This window comes from Octopus bimaculoides, chromosome 6 (assembly GCF_046866305.1).
Source record: "Octopus bimaculoides isolate indiv1 chromosome 6, ASM4686630v1, whole genome shotgun sequence".
Taxonomy (NCBI): domain Eukaryota; kingdom Metazoa; phylum Mollusca; class Cephalopoda; order Octopoda; family Octopodidae; genus Octopus; species Octopus bimaculoides.
The window spans coordinates 99,845,535-99,860,534 of record NC_142933.1 but is presented as its reverse complement, the minus strand read 5'-3'; the positions used below and the strand labels follow the sequence as shown (position 1 = coordinate 99,860,534).

Below are 15,000 nucleotides of genomic sequence, written 5' to 3'. Positions count from 1 at the left end.
TAGAAATAACAACCTTTCTGTTATACATACTTCCTTAATCTGCTCAAGGTAGCAGCTGAAAAGAAGAATACGTTTGATAATATGGTCGTGGGTCCCTTTGACATGAGAAAAGCTGGAATGGTCACGTTGGATCATAAGCCTACTCAGGGTTGAACTTATAAAGTGGATCTAAACAACAACGAAACGACAACGTTTATAGTTCCTCAATAATAAGTTGAATTCAGCATGCAAAGTTCTGGGACTATTGCAGCAAGGCATCCGGTTCGGTGTTCTTGCCGATCAACTAGTTTTCACTGCTTTGGATTATTAATTTATTTATGGACCAAGGAAAGATGAAAGACGAAGTGGATTTCGGTGGGAGTTGAACACAGGGCAGGGAGATACTAAACAAATAACGAAAAGCACTCTGTTCAATGTTCATACACTCTACTAATTCCACACACAACACACACCCTGAACACACACACACACACACACACACACACACACACACATGCATACACACACACAGACACACACACACACACATATGCAGGTAGATAGATGGATAGATTGATATAGATAGATACATACATACAAACATGCATACATGCACACACGCATATATATGTGTGTGTGCATACATAAATGCATGCATTCATACACACATTACATACACGCATACATACATACATACATACATACATACATACATACATACAAACATAGAAGCGCCCGCAGATCTCGCCCACGAGTACACACTCACGTACACACAGAGGCATGTGTTTGTGTTTCAAACCACGTACGTACACACACACACACACACACACACACACACACACACACACGTCAATCGCTGTATCCATCACATGGCAGACTTCCTCCACTAATCCTACTCCTCCCACCTCTCCTTCATTACAACCCTTACAACCGCTACTCCTACTTCCTCCCTTACTCCTACTACCGTAGTTATGTTGGTCACATCCGACAGACACAACTTCTAAAGAATTAGGTTTCCAAGCTGGTTGCCAGCCACGAGACCCGCTAATCACGTGTCTATCAGTTTAATCCAGTGATGGAAACGAATTTTAGGAAGAAATGGAATCAAGGTCCGTGAGGCTGGGGTTAAGGAGGAGAGCTGGGTTAGACGCTACCACACTTAGTCTTCCTTCTCCTGCACCTGCTCCTCATGGGTTGAAAAGTAGGGGAACTCTGTCAGTCTGCAGCCCACCCTAGATATGGTATCACAGGTTTTTATCTGGCCTTCATCTAACCTCAAACTCATTATCACTACACACACATACGCACATGAACACGCGCACAAACATATACACATGTACACACACATCACAATTTAAAAGTCTATTGAGGCAGCGAGCTGGCAGAAGCGTTAGCAGGCCGGGCGAAACGCTTAGCGGTATTTCGTCTTGTCTTTACGTTCTGAGTTCAAATTCCACCGAGGTCGACTTTGCTTTTCATCCCTTCGGGGTTGATAAATTAAGTACCAGTTGCGCACTGGGGTCGATCTAATCGACTGGCCCCCTCCCCAAAAATTTCGGGCCTTGTGCCTAGAGTATACACATACATGATATACATACATGAGTATATGACATAGATAGATAGATAGATAGACATAGATAGATAGATAGATAGACATAGACAAACAGACAGACATATATCTGATACTGTTGGTAGAAATTGTTGGTGTTCTTAAATCCAAGGCCAGCCCTTATCACTAAAGACAATCTACATATGACCATACCTTCTTGTTATCCTTGAAACCAGTGACTATATCTAGGGTCACATTATGGTACATGTCCCCTTCCTATTTTCCTGACATTAGCATGTAATTTTGAGGCTTGATTTGATTGGCTGTTATTTCTAGGAGGTCAAAATAACACAGCGATTACATCGTTGGCTCGATTCATGTGGGTAGGAGTTGTCTATTTACACATATATATGCATATGTGCATGGTGTGTGTGTGTGTGTGTGTGTGTGTGTATGCACTGCACATAAACAGGCATGTATGTATACATACCTATATATATATATACACACACCTATATATATATATATATATATATATATATATATATATATATATATATATATATATATATATATGCATATATATATTATTTTTATGAGTGCCTATCAAATATGTGTGCATTAGTTTCTACATGTGTGCAATTTGAACATGTGGCCAAATACATTTGTATGTCAATGTTCTGTGTGTGTGTGTGTGTGTATGTGTGTGTGTGTGCGTTTAGTTGGTAACAAGTCCCGTACATACTCCACAGGGTACTTCATAATTAGTCTTAGCGAGGTATTTTTCACCAAAAGTGCTCAACGAATGTTTACATAAATTATGGGGTTACGACATTAAGTCTGTAGACTGAAAGAAAAAAACGAAAAGAATGAACTTCTGAATAAGCGATGTAAAGAAAATATGCGTGGTTACACTTCGTAGCATGTGTATGTATGTGTGTGAGAGAGAGAGAGTTCACAGAGAGGGACAGCAGAGTACGAGTGCTTATGCTTGAATTATTCCTATATGGGAAGAGCTGGTTTCTAAGTAAGAACCAAAGCTCAGTCACCGAAACTTGGGATAACAAAACCTGTAAATGTTGTTCTTACTCAAGTTGTTTTTAATAGAATTCAATCCGGTCGCTAACAAAGTGACAAGGCTCTTCAAGTTACGACAGTTCCCGGGATTTGTAAATAGATAGCTGAGTTAGTGTGAGAATATTTGTGGGTGTATGCACCTGCACCTTTGTTCTGTGGGAATAGATCCCTTTAGTACTTAGGTGCTTGTGCTTATGAGGTGGTGGTGGTCCGGTGGGAAGGTTGTATGTATAGATTCATTGAAAGAATCTGAGATGGAGAATTCTTGGAATGTCTTCCAATTTTTTCTGTCCACAAATACACTGCATTTGGAAGGTGCATGTCAGTTACTTTTGCTCTTCCTTTGAAAACCCTTGCATCCTACTGCGTGGCACCTTGGGCAGGTGTGCTCTATTATAACCACGGGCCGGACAAAGCCTTATGAGTGGATTTGGTAGACGGAAACTGAAAGAAGCTCGACATTTATATATATATATATATATATATATATATATATATATATATATATATAAACATGTGTGTGTGTGTGTGTGTGTGTGTGTGTGTGTGTGTGTGTGTGTGTGTGTCCGCCCTCCACCGCTTGATAACCGATGTTGGTGTGTTTACGTCACCGCAACATAGCGGTTCGACAATAGACAGCGATAGAATAGACAGCGAAACCAAAAAATGGCTGCCATTTCAGCGATATTATTTTTCATATGTAATGTAGTGGTGTTGCAAAATTTGACCCGTGCATATTAATTTTCATTATGTCTTTTATATTGTATCAATATTTCATGCATTTATTTGTTAAGTTAAGGAAGTTATTAACAATTGAAACTCATCAGTGACTTTTGGGACACCGAGAGTATGAGAGGTACTGGTGTCAAGAAGACCCAAAAGGTGTCGGGTAACGCTAAGTAAGTGCTATGGATATAGACCATGGTTAAGTTCCAGGTTCGATAATGATACGAATGAGGAGTCCGATGTGGGTCATGTATTAGCATGTATATATAAATTGACAGAATGAGATAAAAAAAAAATCCACAGCTGTAAGACCTTTTCTTTATAAATATTCTGAAAACTATTTACAGCCTTGGATTTTTTATCTCATTCTGTCAATTTATATATATATATATATATATATATATATATATATATATATATGTGTGTGTGTGTGTGTGTGTGTGTGTGTGTGTGTGTGTGTGTGTGTGTATATGATTTCATATATGTACGTGTATATATATATATATATATATATATATGCATTCATATATTTGTATATATATATATATATACATGCATTTGTATTTGTGTGTATATATATATATGCATTCATATATATGTGTATATATATATATATATATATATATATACATATATATATATATATATATATATATATATATATATATATATATATATATATATATATATATATATGCATTTACATATGCATTTATATATGTGTGTATATATGTACAGGTTTATGTATTTGTGTGTATATATATAGGCATTTATGTATGTGTGTATATATGTATGTATGTATATGCATTTGTATATAAGCATATGAATATGCATGCATTCATGTATGTATATATGACTCTCTATTGCTCTGTATGTGTGTGTATATACAAATGTGTATTGGTTATATACAATCTAAGTAAATAATATACACATGTATGTTATATGCAAATCTATTTATGTAAGTCTAACTGTCACAATGTATATGTGTGTGAATATCTGTGTATATACAGTAAGGATGTTGTTTGAACGTTTAAGATTGTTTACGGGGAGATACAGATGTTAGTATGCATGAACTCGTGCATGTTAGAATGTATATAAGCTTAGTTGAAACTTAGCGTGTGCGCACCCGCGTGTGTGTCTGTGTGAACAGGCGGAAAATGGCTTTCCGATCTCCGCATAAATATTAACATATGCGTCTTTTTGTGATATAATTTGAGACGTGTGTTCGGATGGATGGACGGATGTGTGTGTTTGTCTGTGTGTGTGTGTGTGTGTGTGTGTGTGTGTGTGTGTGTGTGTGTATCGGTATTGTCCTGATGTGTTCTGAGTTCAAATTCCGCCGAGGTCGACTTACCCTTCCATCACTTCAGAGCAGATCAAATAAGTGCCAGTTGAGCACTGGGGTCGATGTAATCGATTTAACCCCTCATCCGATATTGCCTGGCCTTGTGCTGAAATTTGAACCTATTATTGTTCTGACATAGCCTAGATCATCCTCGAGGTTATATATTTGGATTACTCCAGATAATCGGTGGACGAAGTTTTTACTGCTATTTCACTCAGAAAAAGCCGTTATATTAAGAAGGATCAGCCATACATGAATTAGAACATTAATATCAATTCTAACCATCCTTCCATAGTTTTTAAAAAAGCTAATTAGTAATATATATATAAATAATACAGAATGGGACAAGAACGCAAAACGTCCAGACAGGTGATACAAGAAAGGGACAAAACATCCAGATAGACGATACAAAGAAAACAAGGACAGGTCATTCGGAGTTTTCTCTCTTCAGTCGAGATCCAGATTATCCTTGCAATTTCGGCTGGAAGAACTTCTAACCTCTTTGAGATAAGGAATCTTTTGTAAAAGTCACCTCATAATGCAATTGTGCTCTAACAAGGGATAAATTCACTTCCATCCCCGTTTCCTTGTCTTTCCATGTTAAGAATAACATCATATGGATCCCACATCTTTTTATTTTTATTTTTTTTCAGCATGAAGTAAAACTTCGCCAAAAATTCTAAGCTCTAACAGATAAACATTTGCCAATTCACCACCACTAGAGCAGGAAACTCTTTCACGGGAATTGTTTAAAATTTAGCTGTTGTTGTACTCTTAATATCAAAAGTATCATTACACATGAATCAACAAAATTTACCTTAGACAAGCTATGCGGGCAGAAATATCACCACTTGGCTACTCAACTTGTAATGTAATGCCAAATTGATAATATACGAAACAGAAATCACCTCTAGCAAAGCAAACCTATTGATATAGCATTGAAAGTGAATACAAACTGTAAAAGGTAGATTCAAACCCTGGTATTTCAACTAAACTATAATTCGTTATTCCGACAGGTTGAAAAGAACACCACGACTTTGTCAAACTTCATATGGCACATAAAAAACACGACCCAATTGATATATATATGGAACTGTACTTTAGTAACCTTGTCACACTATTAAGCTCTATTAGTTTTCATTTCTATAACCTTTTTATACACTTATTGTATTATTGAAGTTTACCTCCCTTAAGTCTATAAATTACAAGCTATTAGAATAATTTGTCTATTTCCTTTAAATATATGTTTTCTGTCCTAGGCAATTGTCAGGCTTGTATTTACATTTGGTGAAAGATTTGATGGGAATACTCTAGCAAAACTTCTCGTTTGAAACGTATGAATGTACTCAACGACAAAAATGTGTTTTTATGTTTATCCTAGGCAATCCTTCTTGCAGATGGCCTTGTGTATTGCTTTAACAGAGGGCTGTAATAATTTAATGACATTTCAGAACAGCTGCTAATCACATGTGTCATGTCACAGACATATATGTGTCAGAATCGACATTTTCGGTTACATCTTTGCAGCTTTGAGACCCCAATGCTTCTGTTGTTCAGCAAATATTTGTAGATGCCTCTTGCTCTTGGATTGCAGAAGCATAATTTTCAAAATGCGAATTATTATCGAATCCATGTTCTCGGCCCATTCAATACTTGCATTATTCAAGATGTATGCCAATGCATAAATTATTGTTGACATGCGTGTTTTCTTTCCGGACTCTTTTTTTTTTGTGTGTGTGTGTGTGGGTGTGGTAGATCTGTGAAGGCGCATGCATGTGTGTATGTATCTTTGTTTGTGTGTCTGTGTGTGTGTGAAAGAAAAACGGTGGAGAAAAATGTTATAGGTATAAAGTATTGATATGAAAAATTGCATATACATTTTACGTGATGAAATCAAACTCAATTTTTCATATAAATACTTTCTTTAGACACAAAATCGTTCCTCCGTCGTTCTTCTTTTATATGCACTCGATTTTAGTTGTTCTCCCAGGCCACCGTTCAAATTTGCCGTGATTAGGAAGCTTGAAGTTTAAGAGTTCGATCTCCCTGAGCACATATGTTTGAACCACCATTTTCTGACCAATCGCGACTGCTCTCTTATTCCCAGACAATAAGAGATTATCTCCCCTTCTCAAGTGAACTTGATCATAATTACCATTTAGTAATTATCTTACCTCCTCTAGAAAGGATATAATTTTAATAAATCAAAAAATATGCTATATGGTATTTGGTATACCTGTATTTGCATATATACATGCATATATATATATATATATATATATATATATATATATATATATATATATATATATATATATATATATACATGCGTGCATAAATACTTATATATATCATGTGTCTTTATAAATTTTCATAAATCATTATCATTTTGGTTGCAGTAACGGATATAAATGGCGGTGATTACCAACACTTTGAACTACCTGGATACCCAAGTGGCACAAGTAGATCAGAATCTCACGGCGTTATTGTTGAGGTAAATATATTTATTTTTACATCTGCCAGATACTCACTGTGTGTGTGTGTGTGAGAGAGAGAGAGAGAGAGAGAGAAAGAAAGAGAGAGAGAGAGAGAGAAAGAAAGAGAGAGAGAGAGAGAGAAAGAAAGAGAGAGAGAGAGAGAGAAAGAAAGAGAGAGAGAGAGAGATTACCAGTATTTAGAGTGTTGAATAGAATGCTTTGGTAAGCATTGGATGTGATAGAAATCACGTGGTTGGTGAATGAATTTGTGAAGTATGTTGACATGCATTATACTTTCTTCCTGACGAAAGGTCAGGTTGATCTCGGCTGGATTTAAACTCCGCATGTAGAAAAGCATAAGTAAATTCATACGCGGACACACACACACGCGTACACACGCACGCACGCACGCACACACACGCGTACACACTCACACGCACGCACGCACACACACAAACACATACATACATACATACATACATACATACATACATACATACATATATATACTGGATGCAGAAACGGCCGTAAGATTTGTTATGTCATAAATGTTATGCCTTGTTCTGTATTAAATAATAAGCTATAAATGTGGTCCAATTGATGTGTTTGTTGATCTGAGGTTTTCTCCATTTTCTGATTTTATGTGTGTGTGTGTATATATATATATATATATATATATATATATATATATATAGATAGATAGATAGATAGATAGATAGATAGATAGGTTTCTTTATTAGCCACACAGGGCTCAACACAGAGGGGACAAAATACAAATGTAGAGTTTTTCTTTTCGAGGGGGTCGAAAACAAAGCAGAAAAAAAAAACAAAAGTGGGGACAACGATGAAAAAAAAAAAAAAAAAAAAAAACATCGCAAAACGTTTGGGGTATTTACAAAAAATACGAAAAATACAAAAAATTCCCAATAAATGGGGAGGTTATCCGTGGAAAGAAAAACCTACGAAAAGACCACGGTAACCTCGGTCTTTAGCGTCACAGTTTGTTAAATAAAATTTCTCTGTTTACAAAATTTTAAAACGTTTTATAGAATCATGGTCAAGGTGGCTTCGTCATTTATACGTGCCATTCTTGCTACATGTATCCATCTTTTTTCGAAACATTTGCTAGACAACACTTGCCTCTCTACTCTCACCTTCCTTTTCAAGTGATACTTGAAAAAGTTGATGAGAGATTGACCAGAGAGGAAAGTATTTGTCTCTAATCCTTTCAGACGCGTCCACCAGATGCATTCTTTGGCCATAGCCACAAGTACGATAAATACAGCTCTTCCTTCCCGTTTAAAGGAAGGAGGCGTGACGATATTGACGATAGACTCGGTTGATAAACCGACTCGTCCCACACGCGACAGCAGTCGTTCGACATAAGCCCACAGCTCCGAAATGGTTGGACACTGCACGAGTGCGTGCAGAACGGTTTCATCGCTCTGACCGCATCTCGGGCAGGTCGGCCCCACATTTCGCGAGCCGTGTCTATAGAGCTTATCCCGAACGGGTAGCGCCTCTCGGTAACACTGCCAGGCCAGGGATCTCTGGAAGTTGTCCATAGGTCCCGGCCCGAAAGTCGTCCTGAACAGGCGGGTCAGGTATTCCTCGTCGACGCCCAGGTTCGCCCCGAGATCGTCGTCGTACCTGCCCTCCACTAATCCCCTATAGAATGACTTCGTTGTGATGCAGCCGCTCAAGGTCGACCCGGGACGGCAAAGTTGTTGCAGAGCAACGCGACACTCACGGTGCCATTCGCCATTCCTCGGCCTCTTTTTGATCCACGACTGCAGCTCGGTCATGGAGACGAGCTGCGGGAAAGCGCGTCGCACAAACGGCGACCACACCTGCTCACCATCGTCTACGTAGAGCCGGAGATGTCGCAGTCTCAGCGCATGTCTGCGCATCATCAACCACGGCATGCCCAGCCCTCCTTTCAGCGGGTGTTGGCAACAAACGGATCGCCTCACCATCGGAACGCTTCCTTTCCACAAAAAGCGGAAGAGGATGCGCTCCATTTCGGTGATGGCGCGATCGGGACAAGGCACGACGGTCAGGCGGTATTCGATGACGGACGCGATGTACGCGTTCGCCACCTCCGCCCGACCTTTTAGGGACAGCTTCCTCTCGGACCATTGCCGGCAGAGAGTGGCCACCCTACTCGTTATCTCGTCCCAGTTCTTCTCCGTTTGCAGGTCCGGACCGAACCAGACTCCGAGCAACTTGACCGGACCGTCCGTCCAGCGTCCCACTACTGAGGCGCTGCCGGACGGTATGGGCTTGCTTCTCCAGGTGCCGAGCAGCAAACCCACCGACTTATCCCGGTTGATTTTCGCTCCCGTCACCGCTTCGTAGTCTTTCAGCGTCTCGCCGACAAGCTCGATGTGCTCGTGGCTAGACGCTATGACGGTGACGTCGTCCGCGTATGCCGACACGCTCGTCCCGCACCCCAGTTCTCGCGGGATGCCCCTCAGCGTCGCCAGCTTCCGCAGTAGTGGCTCGAGAGTCAATACGTACAGGAGCGGCGACAGGGGGCATCCCTGACGAACCGAACGTGCAATGTCGAAGGGTCCCGATAGACGTCCATTGACGCGAACAACCGAACGGATGCCTGTGTACAAGGCAGCCATCCAGCCGCGGAAAACGGGACCGAAGCCGGCCGCTTCGAGGACGGCCTCCAAGTATCGATGGTCTACCCTATCGAAAGCTTTCGATTGATCCAAATTGATCAGGGCCCCACCCATGCCAGGTTCCTTAACTACCCTCTCTATGATGTAGCGCATCAGATGGAGGTTGTCATGGATGCTCCGGCCCGGCACGGCGCACGTCTGCTCCGTGCCGACCAGTTTCTCGATGACAAACGCCAACCGCTTGGCTAACACCTTGGCCAAAATTTTCATGTCTGCATTGAGCAGAGTGATGGGCCTAAAGTTATCTATGGCGTCCCCCTTGTTTGGATCTTTCTTCAGCAGCGTTACCGCTCCTCGGCTCACAAAACCGGGAATGCTCCCGTTCTGCTGCCAGTTGCAGTACACGACCGCCAAGACTTCTCCAAACAAGTCTGGCATACAGTTGTAAAGCTCGTAGGGCAGACCATCCAAACCCGGAGATTTGTCCGTCGAGCAACCCGCCATCGCGTCCCTCACCTCCTCCGCCGTGATGACCCCTTCGCAGCACTCCGCCTCTCTTGCCGAGAGTCGTGGCAAGCTGTGCAGGTAGGCACTAAAGTCCACCCTGCCTTCTCGCTCGCCACTCCTCCCGAACAGTCGGGCAAAATGCCGCTGAAACGCCTCGCACATCTTGCTCGGCTCGAGCAATTCGCGCCCCTGTTCGTCTACCAGAGACCGGATGGTGGCTCTGTTACCCCGCTGCGCCTCCGCCACCCGGGCCTCTCGTGCGGCTCCAACACCTTCATTCCTCAGAGCACGCATCCTTGCCCTGACAGCACACCCTTCGTGTTTAGCATTGAAGTGTTGGTCGAGGGCCAACCTCGCCGCTAAAACGTCGGATGCGATGCCACTTCGCAATGCCTCTTCTAACTTTATCACTAGCTCCCCCTCTTCTCTGTTCCTCTCTACAGCTAGTGCCCTGCTATACCTTATTGCTTCCGCCCTCACTGCTCTCTTGAGGGCAAACCACCATTTGTTGTTGACGATGGCTCCCGTCAAAGCCCTCTTTACTAACGTGCTAATCCGGTCTCTGAAAACCTGTCTCGACGGGAAAGACGCGTTTAGTTTCCAGTAACCGGGACCCTGCCTATGTGCCTTATCTAAGTCTAGCGTACACGTCACAAGTTTGTGATCCGTGTAGCTGACTATGTGGAACTGTGGACATCCTAAACTATCTCTATCTCTTGTCCTACACACTATCCTATCTAGATACGATCTCGACGACCCAATGCGGTTGCTCCAAGTCCACGTTGGCACATTTGGGTGGTCGAGTCGGTACCTGTCAGACAACTGGAAGCGTCTGAGCAGGTCTATGAGGCCTTTGCATCCCCTTCTACTTTTGTCACTCCCCACGTAGTCTAGATGCGTGTCCAAGGTAGCATTCCAATCCCCCACTAAAAGTAAGGGACGAGACGTTCCCAGGAATACTTCTAGACGTCGAAAGAAGTCTGACCGACCTGTTAAAGGAGGCACATAAACTGCCAGCAACCGAAAAGCGCCTCCATCGCTGCCGTCCACATCTAGGACAACCAGTCTACCCTCCGGGTCCGTAAATATCGTCTTTACTTGGAGATCCAGACTCTTGCGAAAAAGAACCGCCGTGCCACTACCGCCCATCCTCGTCAGACAGGGAGAAAAATAAATGTTAAACTGTCCGCCAAACATGGACTTTAGGGCCCGCGGTTCATGGAGTCTGGTCTCACTAATGGCTATGATATCCAAATTGTGTGACTTGATGTCATTTAAGAGGTACCCTTGTTTCCAAGGGGACCCTAAGCCACGCACATTCACACAACCAATCTTCACCATGATTCTATTTATACGTGTGCTTTAAAGCACAAAACAAAAGAACAGAGTGTTACTTGCCGTTAGAAAGTTTTGTTTCCTCCTTGGATTTTTCACCAAGGAGGCTATTGTACAATTTCTTGCACAAATATTTCTGGAATCCCCCTACCGAGTTGGGGTAGAGGGATTTTATTGTGTTGTGTAATGCTGGTGTTACATGAATAATTTTAATGTGTTTTGGCGGTGTTGTACGTGGGTGGTTGTTGGTTTTGATATAGTTATTTGTGATGTTTGTTTTAGAGTTGATGTAATTCATCAACTCTGTGTTTGTACTGTCTATTGCTGTTAGCATTGTTTTTTTTATATTACTATTGGTGTTAGTAGTATTTTCGGGAGATGTGAATCTCCCTGCTTTGTTTGTGTTTGCATTTTGTTTTGTTTTCTTCTTACTGCGCTTCCTCTTTCCTTTCGTAGCTATTTTCCACTCCTCCCCACTCTCTTCATCGGATGATGGGAGATCTGAGGAGTCAGAAAGAGGTAACGGCAAATTTTGTGCGTCTGTGTGTGTTTCTGTGAATGTTTGTGTTGCTGTTTTTATTGATGTTGGCTCCTTGTTATTTATGTGTGGTGTATGTGATATGGGGGAGGGAGAGGCAGTCTTGGAATTTTCTTTTTTTTCTTCTGTTTTTGCAGTTTCTGTTGTCTTTTCTGTTGTGGTTATTGCTGATATTTCTGTTGTTGTTTTTTGCGTTGCTGGTGGTGTTGGTAGTAAGGTTTTTCTGTTGGGGGTATTTGGTAGTTGCTTCTGTTGTTGTTGTTGTTGTTGTTGTTGTTGTTGTTGTTTTTGTTTAGCGGCCAGAGGGCAGTCCTTTTTCAGATGTGCTTCGCTGTTGCATAGGTAACAGCGAGGTCGCCTGCCCTCTACCACCACATACAGCTTGTGGTCCTCTGCCAATCTAATGTTTGGAGGAATTTTCTGTGAAGCCTCCTCCGTGATGTGGAGAAGGATTTCCAGATTTTTCCCTCCCCAGTTCTTTTCCTCTCCGACCGTAATCTCCAAAATATTTGCCTCCTCCATTTCCAGGCACACGGCCGATATCAGCCATTGGGTGTCCACCTCCGATGGCACATTTTTTATCATAACTTTGGTCACTCTCTGTCCTAGATAACTCGGTATCATTACCAAGTCATCTGTGCGGAGAGAGAGTGTCGAAAATTGTTTAGCTAAATTTTCATCCAGAAACCTTACTTGCACCGTTCCGAATTTCCTTCCCCAGGTGACATGATTCTGATAAGGCCAAATTTTTCTAAGACAAACTTCAATTTTATCTGTGCTAACATTTTCTACACGTCTGGTTTTTGTGTTTACCAGTTTATAAATGATGCACTTTTTGTTTTTCATTTCTATAATATCTTTTGGGATGTTAATTCTGACATCATCTCCTTCTTTCGTAAGAAGGGATTTTGTGTCTTTTATTTGTTTTTGTGTGAATGTCACTGTTGTTCTTTTTTCCTTTAGAGCATTTGCGAAATTTGTTTTTGTTGTGCTGGCGGACATGTTCTTCTGGATATTTTTGTTTATGTTGGTGTATGTACTGCCTGGTTCAAAGGTGGTGGTAGTGGCAGCAGAGTTTGTTGAACAGGTGATGGTGTCATTGCTGACGGCCGATAACTTTACTTCCTTGTTGTTGCTGTTGTTGTTGTTGTTGTCGTTGTTGCTGTTGTTGTTGTTGTTGTTGTTGTCGTTGGTGGTGATGATGGCGTCAGCAGCAGTGGTGCTTACGTCAGAGACATTTGTGACGGTTTTCACGCATGGTTTTGTAACCTTGGTTACAGTTTTGTTTTTGTTGTTGGTGTTGGTGGTGTTGGTGGTGGTGGTGGTGGTGGTGAGAGGGCTGTTAGTAGCTGTACTCACAGTCTTTGTGACGTTTATAGCAACTGCGTTCCTGTCACTGCATGCGCACGCGCTATTCTGTTCTTTTTTCTCTTCTGGCATCTGAAGCCTCGGGAAATGCTTGTCAAAAGAACAAGACAAGCGTTCCAAAATTATGTTTCTCGACATTTTTCAAATGTCAAGAAGGAAATTTTTGTATTTTGCTAGGGCCGAAACTGCCCCTGGGGGTCAATTCCTGCCCTTGAAAATACACACAAATGAAGCCTAGGTGCTTCGCAACAAAATTATTAAAAAATTCCAACAAAATGTGGACAGTAAAAGGTCAAATAAACGTTTACCTTCGCAGCCGATGTGACAGCACGTCCGTGAGAAGAGATAGATAGATAGATAGATAGATAGATAGATAGATAGATATTGTTGTTTAACCCCAGGTCAGCCCTGAGCTTGCGGGCCTAAAATCAAAGACATTCCAGCCTCAAGCAATCCTTTTACTTATCCAAGCCAGAGATTGCGAACCATTTTAGCCAACGTGTCGAAACTTTAATTTCTGTAATAATCCTTTTAGTAAACTCTCACCTACATGGAGTCTCACTCATCGGAATCTCACTCATCAGAGTCTCACTCGTTGGAGTCTCACTCGTTGGAGTTTCACTCACATATATATATATATATATATATATATATATATATATATATATATATATATATATATATATATATATATATATATATATATATATATATATATAACCTTAGATATAGTTCGACCAAAGATTGGTCCAGGCCATGTCTAACTTAATAGGATTATCTAACTGATAGGATTATCTAAATCCTTTTTACAGTCAAGTTTTTGTTTATCGTCCATTCAAGTAGTGAGTTCTTATTGAGTTAGTTGTATCCAGGTATGGGTGGCTTGTCTGGTATTCCTTGAAGAAATCTGTCTAGAGTTCGTTTAAAGCTGATAGGATCCTTTTCCTCTTTTATCTGTTTCGGGACAATGTTATATATATGAAAGACAGAGAGAAAGTAAGACAGAGAGAGGTATATATAATAATTGAAGTGATATTTTGTATATTTTTCTTGGACACGCATCCATTTGTCTAGTGGCGATATATTATATATGGATAATATTTTATACGTATGAATTCCTCACTGCCACCAACAAGCCAACAGGGTTTTGTTCACAAATGGATGACCATAGATAGAAAGAAAAGCTCAAAATAGATAACTGGTTATTTTACCGAAGAAGCACTTTAACTGAATGTTTTGTTAAAAACTGTCGTTGGGCTTCGATGCATGTGCGAGTAAGCCTTCTTGCTTCATTAATTAGAGGAAATAAATAGATATCGATCAGGTTATCTGGGAACGTTATCTGAGATACGCTGACATCGTATATTTTATCTTAGGTTTATCCGATACCGTACTTGTATTTGCCACTTGAATAATGTGTGTGTGTGTGAGCATACATATAAGTGATTATGCATGTATCTTTATGT

General features: G+C 40.9%; 1 protein-coding gene across 1 annotated transcript in view; it reads left to right on the top strand.

Moving 5' to 3' along the window:
* Positions 1-15,000, top strand: part of LOC106875697 (uncharacterized) — a 34,392-nt gene that overhangs the window by 7,089 nt on the left and 12,303 nt on the right. The window contains exon 2 of the mRNA XM_089354367.1: positions 7,076-7,170. Coding sequence (XP_089210493.1) covers positions 7,076-7,170 — 95 coding nt within the window. The remainder of the gene's footprint in view (positions 1-7,075; positions 7,171-15,000) is intronic.